Raw genomic sequence first — 20,744 nt, 5'->3', positions numbered from 1 at the left:
CTGTGTGTGGGGTAAGTGCAGGGTGCAGCCCATTTACTGACAAATGAAGCTTAACATGAGAACTAAATTCAAGGGTGGCCAAGATCCACGCAGGCCATCTGCCAAGAATCCAATACAGCAAATGGTTGGATCGGTGTAAGCCCTAAGCTGACAATAAAGTCACTCTGCTTAAAAAGATGCTAACATCGTTTAATGGGGATGAAAGACACTGCAGCAGAATACAAATCCTGCCTGTTTTTCTCTCGTGTTCCTGCAGCCCAGACTTTTATCCGCTTCCATCCAGCGCGTCCTGTGAAGTTGATTAATTGAACACTTTGGGACAAAAGGAAAACTTTTATCAACTTCGGCCGTGACTAACCCACTGTGTGTGGAGTTTGGGGAAATAAAAAGAAAAGGCTACCCTACTTTATTTCCTCATCACAAAGTGTTTCCCAAGAAGTAAAAAGGTATCACAATTTCATATTAGATGTCGGATCAAGATGGAGAGCCTGGTGTTAGGGGGTGTTTGCCACCTGCTTTGGGAAAAGACACGAGGGGGCGTTTGGGGTAAACGTGGGGTCACGGCTGTCAGCAGTGTCTCAGCTATACACGCCAAGTGGGACTGTTGATATGAGGAGAAGCTAGAGCGATGACATGATGGGGGGACATGGGGGTTATGCAGTCACACTACCACCATCTTCATCCAGCATTGCATGGCGTTTAAACTGTGTGTGTGGAGAGCTGTGTGTGTGTGGAGAGCTGTGTGTGTGTGTGTGTGTGTGTGTGTGTGTGTGTGTGTGTGTGTGGAGAGCTGTGTGTGTGTGTGGAGAGCTGTGTGTGTGTGTGTGTGTTTGTGTGTAAACATTCCGTTGAGGAGTTTTCTCTCAGGACTCTGAGATGCTCCCACAGAGGAAGCCTGTCCACGACCCCTATAAAAAGAGAGGGATGCCCACTTCCTTCAACCCTCAGGCGTGCCAGTCCTGCCTCGAGGGAGAGGGGCCCCATAATTTATTATTTGTTCCCCTCTAGTTAAGGAAATACATTCTCAATAGCTCTCCCTCCTTTGTATATTTTTACTGTTCTTATTTTCTTCCTTGATTCAACCTCGTCCTCTCTTATTTATTTGCTTTCTAAACACCAGCTTGGTTCATTACGTCCAAGCTGCCATGAAGAGACTTAAAAAAATTACTTTTGTCCTCACTGAGGACAGTGTTTATTTGTCTGGGTGAACCTGAAGGGGGAAAAGAGCATTTTGGGGATACCTATGTGTAGGTGACAGCTGAGCTGAGTCATACAAGCTGACCTCGAACCACCGTTACCTCAGGCCTAATCTGATTCCTCTGCTGCAGATTGAAGATATGTGGACTCAGATGTCATAATTTATCAGCTTGGCCCTGCCACTCTTAATGTAAAGACATTCCTGCACCATGTGAAGTTAATGGCATGTTATATCCAGAGCACATGTGTGAAATGGTTTCTTTCAGCACGACCAAACCATCATAAAGAATTCAATCTCACAGCAAACGTTACCCAGAGGAACTGTGCTTTATTCCCAGCAGTGACTTCTTTGTTTGTTGGTGTTGGGCAGGTTTGGCTGTTTTCTCAACCCCCCCCCCCCCCCCTTCAACCATAGACACCATTGAGGCAAAAAAAAGAAAGAGAAAAAGGGGGATGAAAAGGCCAAGCCACTGACTGACCACTGAGCCATGACTCAGCTTTGAAAATCTCCGCCTTCAAATCAAATTGTCCGGCTTCAAGGAACAGAGTCCTGCCCCAGGCCGCTCGGTGTCACCGGCCAGCTTTGAGGGGTTAACGCGCATTTTTCTCAGTTGTCAAGGACGTGTGATGAGGGCAAAGGAATACGGAGGAGCACAGAGGTCACCATACTCACAAACATCAAGTCTTTGAAATACTTAATTGTGTTAGAAAAGAAGCAGCTGGAATTAACCCGAGTCATTTCAAAGTTTTTGCTTTTGTACAAAGCCATCTGTTTGTTGATTTGCCTCATAGGATAAAAGCCTGTTTTGTTATTTATTTTGTGTTAATATAAAACTATTATTTAGGCTTTTCTAAGGGTGCTGTGGTTTGATTTAATTTAGAGCATTTCCTATTTTCTAAAGTCTTTCTTATAATGTCTTGTAGACGTTCACTAGATTATTGAACTCTTTGTTGTCATTATGAGAATCAATGTTTTCCTTTGGCTGGCGCTTCAATATTGATGCTTTGTATTTTTATCCAGAGATGTCAGTCGGTCCATCACTTTGGTCCAGACTGAAATATCTCAACAACTATTGAATTGATTGGTCATGAAATTGGTTCAGAAATGCATGTTCCCCAGAGGATGAATCCAGAAGACTTTTGTGATCCCTTGACTTTTCGTTTAGCTCCACCAGGAGGTTGATTCTTGTGGTTTTGAGTGAAATGTCTCAACACTTACAGGATGATTCAGATATTCATGTTCCGCTCTCAAATAATAGTAGTAAAAAGGTCAAATGTAAATTTGTCAAATACTATGGTTTAGATGCAAAACTAGCCTCAGCTGCATTTTGTGTTGCGCTAATTAGCTAATGTTAGCCTGCTAGCACGCTAAGCTAAGATGGTAAAGATGGGAAACATTATACCTGCTACGTCAGTATTTTGTTAGCATGTTAGCATGTCCAGTAAAATGTGTCCAAAGCCTCACAGAGCCCTCTAGTATTTTTTTTAAGTTATATTGTATAGTTATGCTGCTTTATCACTTCTGTGGAGTGAAAATTAACCCCTTTACGAGCTATGAAATGCTTTTGGATATTTATCGTTTCCTCCGCTAAGGAGGTAATGTTCTCGGTGTGATTGTTTGTCAGCAAGATTAATGAAAACCTACCGACCAGATTTTCATTCCACACGAGGCAGTGCAGAGAATATAGAAGTGGAACAAACACGACTCTTAGAGGAAGAATATTTTCTTAGATGTTTCCGTATTTACAGAGCCGTGCCATGAGATCAGGAACACTTGATGGTTCGTTGGCTTTTTATTTGAGAGATATAGAGGAGAGCAATGAGGGGAAACAACGTCTCGTCTCGTCTCCTCTGAGATCTTGATTGAGCTCTGCGGCCCTGAGAAAACAGACGCAGCGGCTTCCTCCTGAGCCGGCCATGTTTCATGTTGGGACAATTAAACAAGTCACCGTGTCCACCCGTTCCCTGCCTCTTCTCCAGACACTGAACTCAATTATTACAGAGGCCGACTCCTCATCACCACAAGTTCACTGAGTGTGGCTAATCTTATCTGATCCGTTATTAGCAGCATTTTTCATCTTTATGGCAGAGCTAACAAGCCTTTCAGATCGTTAATAGCTGGGAATGTTCAAATCTCACTCTGAACATGAAGATGAATGAAAGAAGGATCACTGAACATAAATCACTCTGCTCTATCTGTATAGTTTTACAGTGTGGGGAGCGTCTTAAGCCCAGAGATTCACAAGCAGTGCTCATGAAACAGAGATTTTAACAAAAGAAATCACAAAGTACGGGGTGATCTCTCAAGCAACTGGTTTTATTTAATTTAAATCTAAAGCACATTGTGATGCTCGGGCAGAAGCGTGAACTAAAAATGATTTATCACAGACAGCTTGAAAGTCGTGTATGAAATAAGGAAAACATTACAGAGGAATGTATTACCAAATGCTTATTTCTGAAACGACAGCAACATGGGACATTGCTTTTCAAAAGGAGAAATAATGAATCACGCAGGTTTTACTTGTTGAAACATCCAGGTGCTCTTTTTGTAAGAACTGCAGAAATAACAATAACTTCATGAACCATTTGAAAAGCAAACAGTGCCCTGCAGTTATACGCAAAACGAAACACAAATGCATGACTGTAAAAGCAAAAGGGAAGGCGGGATGCTTTTAGTTACCAAACGGAGAGCTGGCAATATGTTTGTTAACAGTGAAGGGGTCAAGGGTTAAGAGCCAATAATCAGACAAAGTTTGAGTGATGGACGAGGTGATATCAGAGGGGGAATGACTTCACGGAGCCGCGCAGTTTAACTTGTGTGTCTGTGTGTCTGTGTGGGACTCGTTGAACAAAGAGTGGACAAAACATTTATGAATCATGTCAGTGAGCTGGTAAAGATAAAACCACTTAAGGAAAAATCCCTGCCAGACACTGAATGGATACACAATCATCGCACGGCTCCCCGTCCTCCCACCTCTTTTAGACAGCTCCATCTTTCTTGAAGTCTCGGGGTCATCTGCCAGAGACCTGTTATCAATGGCCCGGCTTAGGCCTCCAGACGGCATTAATCTGTCATGATAAGTTCTGCTTAAATTGCTGCGTTGGTACCTTAAGCTTCATCCTAGTGCTGGTTTAGGCTTGTTTTTTCACGTTTTTCTTATTTTCTAATCCATGTGAGGGGGAAGCATCCAGCCTGCCAGTCTGACTCTCCGGCTTCAAGTCACAGGTCACACAGCCTCTCCTCCTCTTCCTCCACCAGACTCCTGAATCAGAGGAATACATTAACACAAAAAGTAGAGGTGAAGTACTGACAGGTAGAAAGAACTTTGCAATTAATCGAGCTTCATCAAAGCCCCCAGACTCCATTGACAAAAACAGTAGAAACAGTCGGATCGCAGAACATGCGAGTTGCTGGTCTACTGCTGCCTCGATCGGTAAGTTAGTAATTGTTATTTTGTGACTTTGGCAATTTAAAGGGTTAGTTCATAATCACCAAAGTCACACAACCAGCAACTCCCGTGTTCTGCGAGGTAAAATGAATGTTTGTCCATGGTGTCTGGAGGCTTTGAAGAGAGCAGAGAACAAGGGTCTTCAACAGGAGGTCCATGACCCTTAAGGGGTCCTCAGAGTTACGCCAAATTATTGTTTTCTAATGTTTTCCAAATATTGAATCCAACATATTATTAACAAAGATAAATCAACCTATTTGTAAATAAATGCGCCACTATGTTCACCAGCTTTCTGCTAATTGTGTCTATCTGCTGTTTGGGGCTTTCACTGAAAACAGCTGCCTGCTACATCTGGAAACGCTGTTGATGACGGAGGCGAGAGTGAACCACAGCAGTAAAGGTGCAGGACAGAAAAACAAAACAATGAACTGAAAGATGCTATTAAGATCAGTAGTAGCGCTGAGGGAAGTCATTTTATTCATTGTTAATTAAAAAATATTGATTATTGCAGCTTTAAGACAGGACCTGCACTACAGTCATCCACTGCACTTAACTAAAAAGGATCTTGTCCCCTGTTGAGCTACTTGTTGCTGAGTCATGCAGCAGCAATGAAAAGCAGAATGAATTACAGTGTAATATGGTTCACATTAGCAGTGAACAAAAGCAGCGAGCATCTGCCTAAACTGCTTTGAGATGCTTTCACAGGCGATAAGCCACCCGGTAATGGCAGCCTGGGGTCATTAGGGTCTGTTGTGCAGACAGTTTGCCACGGCACAAAGAGAATAAACATTTCTTATTCATGGTTTTAATCACGGATGACAAAACATCCAGTAAATAAAAATAAAAAGGGAAGGGGAAGAAAAAGTTGGTGTCGACTGCGTGCCTTAAAAGTCTTTGGGACAGTCTGTTAGGTAACGAGAGGAAATTAAAACTGTGGTGAATTTGGAAATGTGCGTAAGGGGAGGGCTGACATTAACAGGCTGGCGTGGAGAAGAGCTGGCAGTGGCCCAGCACACAGCGCTGACAGTGTGAGGTCCTCTTTGCCCATTCTAATGAGGCATTGTGAGGGTCTCAGCTCAGGTCTGCAGCGGGGCCCTCTGGGGGTCAGAGGCAGTCGGATCTGGGATGGACAGACCGGGAGGAAGTCCGTGGCAGCAGGATGAAATGGCTAAAGTGCGTCAGTCCACATACCAGGATGGCAGATGGTCAAACAACCTCAGTGGAAGGAGGGAATGGCATGAAACGTCTTCAAGGTCACGTACAGGAAACTGCATCATATTCAGGAGACGTTTCCTGTGACCGGTGATGTCAGCCCTTTGTTTGCACAAATATCTTCTTATGGACAATGTGGATGTCCAGGTGACATCATATGAGACAGTATTGGACAGGATCTTGCAGAAATACTTGCGGTATTCACAGTGACGCTTACAAAGGAAAACATGGTGACAATGGACACGTCATTTGCACATTTCTACGTGTTTTCACATGCCAGTCGTGATTTGCTCATACAGTATGTAAAGAATGTCAAACAGAGCATCGAGATAATCTAAATCTAATCAATCATCCCGGGGTTATTATGTGCTTTTTCCCCCCCTAACAGTTCATTCTCCTCCACAGGTTTAAATAATGCGTGGCACCGTAGGGGGCGTCGGTTTCCATTTGACCCCCTACCTCTAAGATGGGAATCTACAATACATGTTCAGGGAAGATTTTAATTGCAATCAGAAACTACAGCAGTTGATTTCATGACACCTTTAACAGGCGAAGACAAACTAATCAGTGAAACCACCTGGAGCAGTGTTTTCGTTGGAATGAAATCCTCCAGCAGACATGCTGGAGGACATGGCTGTCGTCTCTGCCGCAGAGTGCTGGTTCACTGTCACACTGTTGATCGACAGCCTCGCTAACAGTCAGACCTCACAAGTCTCCTCATCTTCTACATATACATAAAGTGTGCTTTAAAAATGTTAGGGGTTTTATTTAAGAATAACAACCTGCACCTCTATTTAAGTGGGGAATGAGAGTTGTGGAGGAATGGATGATCACTGTAAGAGCTGTACACACGGCAGCTCTGATTGCATCAGGACTCGTACACTGAGCCGCTATAGCATTTTTCTTTAAATGCACAATGTGTCATTTTCTGCCACTAAGGGTCTCTCAGTCAAAACAATAACAAAAGACGGCGTTTGGATCCTATAGAGAAAAAGCAATAAGAAATGTGATCAGATTTATGACAGCAGACCTGTAGGCACTAATTTCCATGTCTCTGGCCATCTTCTCACTGAGCAGCTCCTTGTAGTCTTCACACTGCTCATTCATCTGCACCTGGAAGTCAGCCGCCTGGTGCCGCAGTCCATCTATAGTACCCTGCGCACACACACACACACACACACACACACACACACACACACACACACACACACACACACACACACACACACACACACACACACACACACACACACACACACACACACACACACACACACACACACACACACACACACACACACACACACACACACACAGTTGAGATTAAATGACAGAATTACTGGTCCTTTCCAGCCTATAATTAATCGTTAATCAGTCCACTCTCAAACCTTCAACTCAGCAATCTGGTCCATGTACGCAGCCTTCTTCATCTCAACCTCATCCTCCAGCTCCTCGTTACACTTCGCGAGCTCAGCGAGCTCCTTTCGTAGCTCTGCAATCTGCAGAAATACAGCACAGGTTATTAATTTAAAATATTCTCACAAAGATTTCGACTTAAGTTATTTTGTCAGTAATAATGTGTTACAGTTTATATCTCGATGTTCCCTTCACGGTCATCGTCTTGTTTATGGCCACCATCTTCTAGATGTTGGATATTCGACTTTCTTTGCCAGCTGGTCGCTAACTCTGTCTGTCTGCCGTTTGATGCTGAGCAGGAATTTATAACCACATACCTGCCGAACTGATGTAATTCCCATCAGCTTGGTGTTTTGTGCTAATTGGCCATGTTTGCGTGCTAACATGCTCAACCAAGATACATGACATCAGCTCATTAGAATTGTTATGTCATTTAATTTCATGGTTATCCTTTTTTTTTCTATGTAGATTGCTACAGCACACTGAATCTCGATGTACAATGACAATAAAGATATTCATATTGGTATGGTGGCGTTAGCAATTATCTCAAAGCTCCTGCTTGCTAACAGCTCATGACTGTTGCTGAAAACAGGGATGATGAGGGCAGAATTTGTTGGTCGTAAAAACAAAACAATGAGCTAAATGAGAGATTGGATAATTCTCTGAGGGTTTGTCACCACGAGCAATCAACTTACAGTCATTTGATCGAAACTAGAAATAGAATAGATACAAATAGATGGATAGAAATTCAGCTCTAACGAATCAAGAATTAAGTATGCCAATCAACTCCACCACAGATGAAACAGGTTCTTTTACTTCTACCTTCACCCCCCCACCGCTCCCGTGTTGTAGGCTGTGACGTCCTGCCGTGAGTAATTACAGCAATCACAGAAATTGAACAATTAGCCGTCTCAGCCAGATGGGGATCCAGGCGGCCGTGCTCGTCTTTCAGCGAGATCATGTGAGCAGAGGAAGACCCTGGTGATGACTCCCAAACCTGGTCGAGTCCCTCCCTCCCACACTCCTGCGTTCTCCCTGGCATGATGAGTGAGTTCTGGGCCGTGTGCGACTAGTGGCGTACAAGCCCATCAGTGCCTGCTCTATTATATACATTTCTACGTTGGGGCTGATTTCACTGCAATCTGTTTGTTTGGCCATGTTGTGTCTCAGTGAGAAACCAGACCCGAGGCATTCATCAGCGGCGAGAGAGGAAACAGAGCAGATCAAGCCGTGCTGTTCATCCGTCAGGCTGGATTGAGCAAAACTGTGTGCTGCATGTTAGAGAAAAGTAGATGATGTTGGGAGAGCTCTGCTGTGGTTACAGAGGCTCCGTGTTTATTTAAAGAGCTGGAGGTAGAGCCACAGTAATGAGAAGCAAACCACCACGTTTGTTACAGATGTGGTTAGGTGTCAGCTGTGGTCTGACCACTGATGGATGTTACAGAGACTAAAGTGAAGGATGTGTAGGAAGTGTCTGGAGTTACCTGGTGATTTTACCTGAGTCATAACTTCCTGTTTGGTCTCTTTATTGATGCCTCACTTTGCAGTTTCATTCAAAGCTTTCATTTTTCTGCTGGTTGGATGAGAAACATCCGATGATGGTTTATTTGCAGAGCAAGTCTCCAGTCTGTGTGTGTGTGTGTGTGTGTGTGTGTGTGTGTCAAGTTTTAAGACGTTTATGACGCTGCAGGCGCTCTGAAAGACTGTACTTAATAACTGAGGACATGGAGGGCAATAAATCCTGTCTGAGCTGAAGCCGAGCCCCTCACATCTCCCGCTGAAAGTGTCCGCAGAGTAAACACTCTGGTCAGCAGGATCTCCCACACTGTTGCTCTGCTGTCACTCAGCTGCTCTACACTCCCTTCGCCTGCTGTGGGAAACCATTCATTTTCACCATTATGTCTGATTTAGGAGCTGAAGGCAGACGCACAGCCAGTTGTGGTTTGTAAAACTCCTCTTTTTTCTGTCAGGAAGGAGGTGGGAAAGTGTTATGGGAAGATCTGAATCAGTTGGCAGTAACTGAAGGATTTAAATAACGTGTAAACAGTCACAGGAAGCAGCCATGCAGCCAGTTTTGGTTTTATATTTATCAGTTGAGATTTATACTTTATACTACGATGTCCCCATTACTCTGGATAATCCTTACAACACACTGTCAACAAGTTTAATGAGGACTATTAGTTAAAGCAACGTTTTAGGAAATGTGCCGATTCACTTTCTTGCCAAGAGCTGGATGAGAAGATTGATGCTCTTCTCATTTCTGTTCTGTTTTCACAAATTCAAGGTAACACAAGGCGGCAATGCAGAGGTCTGCAGAGAGATTCACAAGGTGTGCGTTAGCAGTGGACTCTCAAAGTCTTGGTAAACCAAATAAACCTTAATGAAGTTGAACTTTTCTGTGCGAGTTGGGTAAAAACTGTGAGCAGTTAGTGAGCAGTTAGTCTACTCACCAGCATCTTCAGCTCACTGGCATCAGTTATCTTTGACTGGTCTTTGACTCTTGACCCTCCAGCTCCTCCCACTTCCAGTTGTTTTCCATCCCCACGGCGAACCACAGCGGAGGAGGCTGCACCACACTCGAACTGCAAAGACAGAAGAAGAAGAAGAAGAAGAAGAAGAATAGGTGCCGTTGTGAAAGTTCTGACCTTTCAGTTTGAGTCTGCAAATGCACAGGACCGTGGAGGACAGCGCTTTCTTTTGGACAGTTAAGTGCACTCTGACAGGGGAGCAGAGAGCAATCAGAGCCTCTCATACCGGCTGATGGTTAAACCTCTCCAGCACATTCCTGATTAGATGGAACAAATGCAGCCGAAACGAGCACCATGAGGGTGCACAGGTGTGTGGGAGTCAGCCAGCAATCACCATTACTGTTCAAACCCAATAGCAATCATTTTTTAGCATCGAGACAATTGCGTCTCGTAATCGAGGCCAGGCTCAGACAAGACGGTGTCCAGCTGGCAAAAGAAGAGATCGAGAAGGAGGGAGAGAGAAAAGACGGGATTTAGGGGGAACAAAAAACACACCTACGCATCTCGACAGACACACGAATATATAAATATGCTGTATACCCTTCAGCCTGCCTCTAAATGAAGGACACACACACACACACGCCAGCGTCCACTTCATTGCTGCTGAGGAGCCTGGGAAGGCGGCCAGCAGTCTGATTACAGCCCTGACCTCTGAACCGGGCAGACATCCTCGCCCCAGAGGGGGTCAGACCCACCGGAGCTAAAGTCTGACCCCAATGCAGCACGTCTTCGCTTGCACAACACACACACGCACACACAGACACGCACAGACAGGTAGACAAAGGCATGCTGTTCGGGGTCCAGTTCTGCACCTCTGATTCTCAAGTTCTCCCCCGGTGTTGTGTTAAGAGGGAAAGAAAACAAGTGGGAGTATCGTTGTGTGATTTGTGAAAGTCGAGATTTACATCTGGACCTGACCGAGACGTTTCAGAGGGAGAGCGAGAAGGAGATCAGCGGTCAGTAGGAGGATGAGGATGGCAGCCTCTGGAGGAAAAAGTACTCGGATCCTTTTACTTAAATTCTCCAAGTAAAACTCCCAGAAAAGTAAAATTACAGAACTACCAGAAACGACGTGCACTTAAAGAATTAAACATAAAAGTAATTGTTCTGCAGGGCAATGGCCACTATCACTGATATATTATCATATACGACATTATTAGATTATTAATACTGATGCATAAAAGTGTAAGTGGCATTTTACTGCAGTAGCTTGTTCAAGGTTTAATTGGTTTGGTTTCTTTACAGTTAAGTAGTTTAGTCCTGTGGTTGCCACACTTAGAGGTCGACCCCCTCCAAAGGGTCACAAGATAAAAGTGAAGTGTCTTTAGATGATTAATGGGAGAGAAGAACAAACAGAATTCTGTGACAAGTTTATTCATTTATTGGACTTTGAAAGTTGGTGGATCTATAAAAACTAAATGTGACAAAGTGCAACGTAAAGTGACATTTTCTGTTACTGTTATGTTGTTTTGTTTCTTGTTATTCATTTTTGTATGTGTTGTGTGTTGGGACCCCCTCGAAAACAAGATGGTTCATCTCAAGGGGTTTATCTTTAAAACTTGTAAAACAAGCAAATGAATCCACCGGCTGTTTATAGCTTGTGTTATTAGGAAACACACATTCATTTGATTATATTATGGCAAATTTATTTATATTATGGTCAAAGATTTGTATATGATTTGTCCTGACTGTAGACATGAGAGCCCCAACCACTCATTGTTCCTTTGTAAGAGGAATAAGTTAAAAAGGTTTGGAAAACTCTGGTTTAATCCTTTCCAATGTATTTTACAAGCTTATCATTTTCTTTAACGTGAAATCTTGATCTGAAAAGTTACACGTATCCATAGCTGTCAGATAACGGAGACTAATTATTTCTGAAGTAGTGAAGTAGTAGTATAAGTAGCATGACATGGAAACACTCCGGTAAAGTACAAGTACCATAAAATGGTACTTAAGTACATTACGTGGATAAATGTACTTAGTGAATTTCTACCACTAGTGTGTATGCGGTTTGTCTGACGCCAATTATGCACACGCAAGTGTCGCTCAATGACAACTAAAGCCAGACATAACATTGTTGTGATCCTACGGTTGTACACAGACAAGCTACTGCAAAGTATCTGGCACAAAAGGCTTCCACTTAATGACATGTTTTATGTGTTTTGTGTTGTACCTGGAGGCTCTCAGCCAGCTGGCAGTAGTACTTCTTTACATCCAGGGCTCGAGTGATGTCAGGGGCGCCAAATTTAATAGCCGCCACCGCTCTCGCAGTCCCTTCAGCTCGATCCAACATGCTCTCCGCTGCCTGCTCATACATGCACCATACAAAAGTATAGTCACAAGGTTACTTCAGATGTTGCATAGCTCCAAAACATGTGATCCCTTTGTAAAATATGATGCATTATTATTGATCAAACTGCAAAGCACGACTTAAAGTAGTTCAAATTTGCCCCACCTTGACAGCTACAAGATTAAAATGCTGCTTATAACTAATCAATAATTACTTAAACTGTCAAATACATAAAGTTATAGTGCAGTAAAAGTGGCATGAAATTGAAATAGTCAAGTGCAAGTTCCTCAAATACATACTTAAATACAGTAAATGTACTTAGTTACATTCGACCTATTCTAATAGAAACACATGCGTGTACATTTTCATGCATTTACACACACATCAAAGACCTCAACATACTTGTCTTCAGTGTCCAATATGTTGCCCCTTCAGTAAAACAAAACCCCACATCCATTACAGAGAAAATGAACTGTTACAGAGCTGCAGTGGCAATCTAATATTTTTCTCTTTTCCCCTCCACCTAAATAACGACATGGCTGCCGATTTGTCAGGGGACTATGGGGTATCTGGAAGTGCTGATAATAACAGCAGTTAATAAAACAAAGGGAACTTCTGTTTTCATTTGGTATTCAGCTGCATTTCCCGTACTGGGAGTTATCGAGCGTGTCCCAGAGGGAGTGTGTTAAACGCCGGGCGGCCCGGCTCTGCAGAGGAAAACACAGAGTGATGGAGTTGGTCCTGCTTCAGCTGCCTCTCTCTCTCTGCCTACAGCCTCGTGATCTGACACTGGGGCACGTCTGTCATCTCCTGGTGACGTGGATAATATTGTAGAAGGTGGAGAGAGCAGGGTGTGTGTGGATGTAATATAGGTAATGATGTGCACTGGATAAGGTTGCAATCTTAAAAGCAATAGTTTGACATTTTTGGGATATATGTGCATTTGATTTCTTGCCAAGAGAAACATGAGAAGATGTCACTCTCATATCTGTCCGTTATATATGGAGGTTTCAGACAGATGTTGCTCCAAACAGCCAAGTACAAGTACTGTACAAGTGTTAGCTGTAAGCTAGCTTGCCTGTCTCTGTGTTTGTGTACAACTCAGGGGAGCGTATCTATGTTCCCCAGCTTAATATCCTCTTAATATGACACATTAACGAGACCTTTCAAAAGGTTTTATGTTCTCAGCAATGCATGTTTCTCGAGGTCAAATTTTGAAATGTTGCTCAAATATGCGGTTTTCCCCTTCAGGCTCAGACATTGGATATCTGCACAGTGGCTGGCCAGATTTATACCATTCAAACTGTATTTGAATCATCTATCTCCCTTCATTTGTTTGCAATCTGAACTATGAAGATATACTTTACTAATCTCTTAGGCCTTAGACCCTAGGAAAATAGAGATGACCCCCAACCCTCTTGACTGATCTCAAACCATCACAAGGAATTCCAGTCTTTCTCCCTTTTCCTCTCGTCTTTGTACGTTTGTGAAGCACATTCATGAAGCACCGGGATACGTGATACACAATTACTCAAATTGAAACACGTTTAACTTGCGTGAACTTGCATTTGTATGCATTTGCGACACGTCTAATATTTGCTTCACGATGTGTCTGAGCCTATGGTCTGAAAACACAGTAAGGCTACAGCCAGCAGACGGCTATGTTAGCTTAGTTTAGCACAAAGACTTCCAAATTGTGGTTTTATGCTGGGTTACGTGCCAGATTATTTCTTGACCAGGAGCAGTGACTCCATGGAGTCTTGCAAGAAATAATCCGGCACATAACCCAGCATAAAACCATTATTTTATGTACAATTTGGTTGTTGTACGGATTAAACAAAGTAGACAAAATCTTTTAATTTGTGAACGCTAGATTAGTTTTTGCAGTCTTTGTGCTAAGCTAACCGGCTGCTGACTGTAGCGTCCATATTTAACATACAGACTTGAGTCGTGCTGATCTTCATCTAACTCTCAGAAAGAAAGCAAATAAAGCGTATTTACCAAAAATGTCAAACTATTCCTTTAAGACACCGTAATAAGGACTCAAATGAGCACAACATATTAAACAAGGGCCTAATGTCGACTAGTTGTACGATACACTAGGCTACATATTATGTGTTTTAAGCCTCTCCCCATATGTTGCTGTTGACAGGGATGCTTTTGGCTCTTCATCAAGGTGACTGGGGTCATCACAGCTGTGTTTGTCACCACAGCTCTGGGCATTTCTCCAACATTCCCGTCTGACCTAAGTGCTACATTTTGAGTCATTTTCATGAATATAAACAATTCCTGTTTCATCACACTGCAGCTATATTTCCTCTCTACCCCTCACCGTCGTGTGCTGGGCCTCCATGTTGGCCAGCTGCTCCTCGTAGATAGCCACTTGCTCCCTCAGCGCCAAACACTCTGCTGTCACAGCATCGACTTCCTGCAAAGAAAATCAAATTAACAGAGGCAGCGAGTAAAGAAGTTCAACTTCATTTCTGGAGGTGTCTGAGAGGAACACTGCAGTTATTGCAGTAAATCACACCACAGGTTGATGAAAAGTGGAAAGACGCTTTGTTTCCACCCTGAACAACCATTTCAAGAACTATCAGCACATCCACCTGTTTTACAGAACAGCAAGTCGACACCGCAATGCAGAGGAAGGGGGAGGAGGAGGAGGAGGAAGATCAGAAGGAGGCTAACTAGACACAAAAGCCCTGTCCACCAATCCATCCGCCAGCAGGGGTTCTCAGCTCATCTACTCTTTCTAAAGAACCAGATTAATTTGTGTTGGAGGCAATTACTGTCGGTGGATGCATTTACTTTGGGACACATGCAGAGAGAGTTTGGTGGTGAAGTTGTGGAGCTGCGGAGGGTGGCAGAGTCCTTGATGGACAGCGGTAAGCTAAAGTAGTGAAGTCCTGCTGCTGCCTGTGTTCAAATATCTGCCAGCAGCTGGGGAGAAACTTCACATTCTGTGCCAGCATGAGTTATATACAAGCTGCAAGCACAACAATGAGATATTAGCCCCTAATGAAGTTCATTTGACAAACACATTGGAACGATTATTGTCATTATCATCTTTAGAATATTTTCTATATTAATTGATTAGTCGTTTGGTCTATAAAAAGTCAGAAAATACAGTCCAACACACATCCATTTTAGCATGAAAAATTACTTTTAACGATTAAATGATTATCAAAATACTATTTCTGATAATCGATTATTTCTGACGATCAACTAATCGATTAGCGGTCTAATCTTTGCAGCTCTAATTTTAGCGACATTAGCATTAATGTGGAGTTGTATTCCTGTACACCGATTTATCAGGTCCAATATTGACTTTCCTTTTAGCTCTGTTTGGGTTGCCACTAACAACAGAGGCAAACATCTGGCTCTTTAGCTACTAAGTGCTCAGCTGGTCGTGTAAAGTTGATTTATCGGAGAGTTTTTGGGGCGAAAGCGACGCCGTCGAGAGCGGTGAGCGAACATTAAAGCTGCAGGCCGTAAAACGGAAACAATGACTGAACAATGTGAAAGAAAGTTTTTCTCCATAACTTTATATATTCGTCACTAACAATACAAAAATCCGCCCTGCCCTACAAATATTTCCGCCCTGATGAGGACCCTGGGAGGTCGAAACTGGCGGGCGTTTTAACCGACATGCCTGACTAAATAAAGGCTTGTAATATAACTTCTCTCCTTGTTCTGCCTAAGAGTGCGTGAAGAACATGTTCTGTTCCCAGCACTACTCTAGGAAACAGACTGAGCACTTGGCCTCATCATTCATCCACTTATCCACCATTATTGTATTTTAATTCTGGTGAATGTTGTTAAACTAATTTGGTTCAGCACTGACAGGTTTCATCACTGAAGCTAGAATTATCCTTCACCACTGGAAGAGTCAAACAAGAATTTACTGACTGGGTTAAGCTGATGGCAGATAATGCTTCATTTGAATTGATGATAGATAGATTAAATGATAATAAACGAACATTTCAACAGGTCTGGGATATATAAAACATGGATATAGCGGCCTATAACATGTAAGGGTAGGAAGACTATTATTTTATTCAACATCCTTCATAGTTGAGGATGTATGGGACACAGTATTTAGTATCAAATGATGATGGGCTTTGTTATGTGCCGATTTTTTTTCTTTTATGCATCTTTATATAACATTGTATTGTTTATATTTAAGTATTTGTTTGCTTGTTTTTTTTCTTCATTTAACAAAAACAAACGAACATTATTTCACTCGTGCAACTGCGCCAACTCGGTCTGCTGATGCAGAACATTACTGACACAAAATGTAAAACACCCCTGTGAGACAGTGAAGAGGGGGGAAATTTGTGGGCCTTGAAAATGGAGCCGAACTGGCAGGAGAGAAGCACCATAATAGTCAGTAGTATACTTTAAAACAGACCAAACATGCCTTGTTTCATCACTGTCAGTCTCTCATTATGTTGAGAGAACTGCAGCTCGCTGTGGGTTGAGCTGTGCAGTGTTCGCTCCTCTCCTCCGCATCTCTGCTCTTCCTCTACCTCCCAGTCGATTTCCCACCAACTCTTGTCACCATGCAGCTGCTTCCAATTCAGTACCACAGAACTGAGCCAGCAGGAACATTACGGCACCATATTACAGCCTGCATTACATCTGTAAGGGAGAAATTAAAGCCTCCCTCACATCTGGCCTGGCTGGGAGGAGATGGGCTCTGGCATGTGTGAGGGAGGGAGGCGGGGTGGGGGGGGTGATGTGGAAAAGTTGGTGGCTCAGGTTGCAGTGGGCCATCAGCCCAGACTGAATGACTGCTGGTGATCAACACCCATTGGGTAGCGCTACAGAGGAGCAGCTGTGCAGTTTCAGCTGATTCACCAGGAGGTGGAGGAGGAGCAGAGAGAGACAACACTGCCATCTAGTGCTGAAGGTGCATCAGCACAATAAAGGGGCTGATCATGTACAGCACAGAACAAGAATAAAGTTGTACAAGTAGTCACTGTGACACAATTTAACATTTCTTAATTGGTTTAATGAGTTTTAGTATATATAGGAATTTACCAGGCGTTGAGGGTCTAGAGAAAGGTTGCATTCTGGGAAATGTAGGAACAAGTGTGTTTGGAGCTGGACCCACACTAGGGACAAAAATAATGAGTTTATCTCAGCTTCTCCCATACAACCTTTGTGTCTTCATCACGCAAAAAAATACTCTTTGCGTTTTCGTGACTAATTTATGCTTTCTGGAAAAAGGTAATTAGTGTGTTCAGCTCCCTCTGCATGGAATATGTTGCAGAAACACTTGAAACTCAATGAAATAATCTGGTTACAAAATTAAAGAATTACAGGGAGATTCCTTAAAATGTCAAAAACTTTAAATTGACCAATTTATGGTTTTAAATTTCTCTTTTTAAATGCGAGTTCTCTATGCTCGATCTTTGGTTCCCTTTAATTTTTTGTCTCCCTTTGTGTTTTCCGTCTGCAACTACGTGTTTCTATTTATGCCACTGCCCGTCTTGCACAGGTTTCCCTTCAAAAAGCAAATCTTAATCTCACTTTCCTGCTTAAAGAAATACAATAATAAGTCCCCTAACTTCATGGAAGTTCGATAATGTGTTTCTGGAGTGCCTCTTACACATAAATATACCCATTCTAAAACATGACCATGTAAAGGGTTGAATATAATTATTTTGTAGTACATTTTATATTCTTTGTAGGGTGACTCTAAATCCTGGCTACAGCACTGACTTCCACTTACTTGTCAGTTGTTTGTGTTTGTTGTAAAGCACTTTGTAACGCTGGTTTTGATAGGTGTTGTACAAATTAACTTTATCGTTGTTGTTATTATTGCAACTCTTACCTCAGCAACGTCGAGTCGGTCCTGCTGGAGGAGGACCCTGTGCTGTGCAGCCTTCTCGTACTCTTTCATCAGACACTCGAGCTCTTTCTGCAGCTCCTCGGTGTCACACAGAATCTCATCCTGCGGGGAGACGCAGTGACGACAGTGATGGATCTTGACAAGGTTATAGATCAGGCCTGCCTGTCACTGTGCAAACTCAAGTAAAATTGATGGGATGTGAAGTGCAATGGACCCTCTATGAGAAATCCCAATGTTGGAATGTCACACAAAAGAGGAACATGCAGCAGACACACCCAGCTGTAGCAGCAGTACGTTACCCTCTCCCTGCGCAGTCTTTCCACCACTGCATCCAGACTGTAGTCAGGCACGGCCACAGTGGAGCTGATGCTGGAGGAGGCTCGTCGACTGTTCAGCTTCTCCTCTAGTTCAACTATCTGACATTCAAGAGACTCGTTCTCCTCCTCAAAACAATGAGCCTAAAGGGCACAGAGACAGAATACATATATATATATATATACAGAGTGGTGGAATGTAACTAAGTACAATTACTAAAGTTCTGTACTTGTGTACAAATTTGAGGTACTTGTACCTTACTTGAGTATTTCTATTTTATGCAATTTTATACTTCTACTCCGCTACATCTCAGAGGTAGATATTGTACTTTTTACTCCACTACATGTCTCACAGCTTTAGTCACTTTACAGATTACACCTTTTCATCTCCTTCTTGTTCTTTGAAAACGATCCATCTCCAGATGTGTTGATTCAATCAAATGTTATTTATCAATGAATCTAGTTATATTTATATAGCCAAATATCACAAATGAGTCTCAGGAAGCTCTGCAGACTGTACAGCTGTACGACACCCTCTTCGTCCCTGATTTTAAATGTGATAAACTGAAGTATGAAGTGTTCCTTTATGTGTGCTAAATAAACTATTCATAAAACATCTGGGATCAGCTGGAAAATGCATCTTCACAAAGCTGAAAACAGCTGTTTTTCTGAGCACATGAACATTTGGTTTTATAGAATATGATGCATTTCTGCAGATTAAACTACGCAACAATAATAAAGGAGTTAAACAATTACACAACCTTAAACATCAACAGCAGTAAAATGCAGCATACACAAGAATGCCGCAGTAATATTAATCCAAACATCATATATAATAGTAAAATACTGACAGGGAACATTTTACTGCACAATAAATACTTTTACTTTTCATACTTTTAAATACATTTTGTTGATAATACTTACATACTTTTACTTAAAGGTTTTGAATGCAGGACTTTTACTTGTAGTATTGTCAGTGTGGTATTAGTACCTTTACTTAAGTAATGGATCTTAATACTTCTTCCACTACTAATATATATTGTATACATATAGAGATTCAGGTCTTCATTTACCAAGAACAAAGGCATGACACAGCAGAGGAAAGTGGAAATGTGTCATTGGGAGCAGTTTGTCCTCACCAGTTCAATAAGCCTGACCAGGCGATCATTCAGGGCAGCGATGACGTTGCGGTCCAGGACAAACCGGCTCAGACCCTCCTTGTTGAGCGACTTCGCAGCTACAAAGTCTAACTCGTCACACTCACAGTCACACACACACTTGTCAACGACCGCACCCCTGAGAGGAGGACGCAAAGTACCAAAGACAAGACTGGATTTTTTAAACATCCTAGGGGAGATCATTTGATCCTTCTTAAGGGATAGTTAATGACTTTTCACACTTATATTTAGAGGGAAGCAAGACAAAACGTTTAATTACAGTACATTCTTTAGATGCTTCAGTGCTTTCAGCCCTGCCTGTCACGGTAAATGAACGTGGACTATGATGTAATTATTTCCATAAGCACAAAAGCCATTTGTACACAAGCGCTGAGAGGCAAGTGAGAAAAACTATGCAGGTGATCCATTTTCAGTCTGATCTAAAGTGTTTTCTCTCCTGTGTCTATGACTTCGATACAGGTGAAAAACAAAGTTTTGGCAGGAACATAAACTTTTTGTTTCTCAAACCTTGTTTTCTAACAAAAAGAAATACATGACAATGTTACATAAAGATGAAAACAAAAAAGTAACTCAGAAAAATAACATTTTCCCTACCCATTTCAGATTAAATTTAGTTTTCACCTGTTCTTCAATCAAGTCAGGAGAAACAAACTATTTAGATCAGACTTTGCATCATCAGAATTCTTTTTCCTGTACATTTATAATCACCATTCAAGAAAACCTACCGAACTACATGTAAACTCTCAGAATCACAACACCCAGATTCATGAACTTTAGGACCCAAACATTTGTTTCTGGTCAAAGACATCTTAAATGTGACATATTTTAAAGTGGAACAACACTCAAGCCTGTCACTAACATCCCAATATCTTAAAATTGGAAAAGTGCATATGAAATTCTGAATTCGACCTTGACACAGAGCCCCACACTGACCTGCCTGAGGCCCGGTCCTGCCCTGCGCACCGCGTACTCGACCCTCCGTTTTGACTCCCGCCATTATCCTCAAACAGCTTGCGGTAAGAAGACACTCTGAGCATGGCCATGGCTTGAGACGCGTTCGCACTGGGCTACAACACAACAGGGAAAAAGTGGCCGCAGGTCCGAGGTGGGTTTTATATTCACAGGGAATGAGAATGTAGCACTGAGGTGAAGTATCTCTCACCGGCCACCGAGTAGACTAAATATACCGTGAACATCAGCCGGTAACGATTTCCCATGTACCCGAAGAGTGAGCCCCAAAAATGTTGTTTATCATCTAAATAACAAGCAGTCAATAAAAAAAAAAGGCAGGGTAGAACGGGAA

The 20,744-nt window shown here is 42.5% G+C and overlaps 1 protein-coding gene across 1 annotated transcript; it reads right to left on the bottom strand.

The window, feature by feature from the left end:
- Positions 1 to 3,503: 3,503 nt before the first annotated feature.
- On the bottom strand, positions 3,504 to 20,590 carry vimr2 (vimentin-related 2). The gene is made up of 10 exons (XM_029441805.1): positions 20,375 to 20,590; positions 19,403 to 19,559; positions 18,249 to 18,407; positions 17,932 to 18,051; positions 14,425 to 14,520; positions 11,976 to 12,107; positions 9,725 to 9,856; positions 7,247 to 7,357; positions 6,889 to 7,013; positions 3,504 to 4,460 (listed from the first exon to the last, which is right to left on the bottom strand). Exons 1-10 carry the CDS (start codon positions 20,482 to 20,484, stop codon positions 4,418 to 4,420), a joined length of 1,185 nt encoding a protein of 394 aa, XP_029297665.1. The 5' UTR covers positions 20,485 to 20,590; the 3' UTR covers positions 3,504 to 4,417.
- Positions 20,591 to 20,744: the final 154 nt, after the last annotated feature.

This window comes from Cottoperca gobio, chromosome 10, assembly GCF_900634415.1.
Source record: "Cottoperca gobio chromosome 10, fCotGob3.1, whole genome shotgun sequence".
Classification (NCBI taxonomy): Eukaryota; Metazoa; Chordata; class Actinopteri; order Perciformes; family Bovichtidae; genus Cottoperca; species Cottoperca gobio.
Note: the sequence above shows the minus strand (reverse complement) of the source record. Positions and strands in the feature narration are given on the sequence as shown.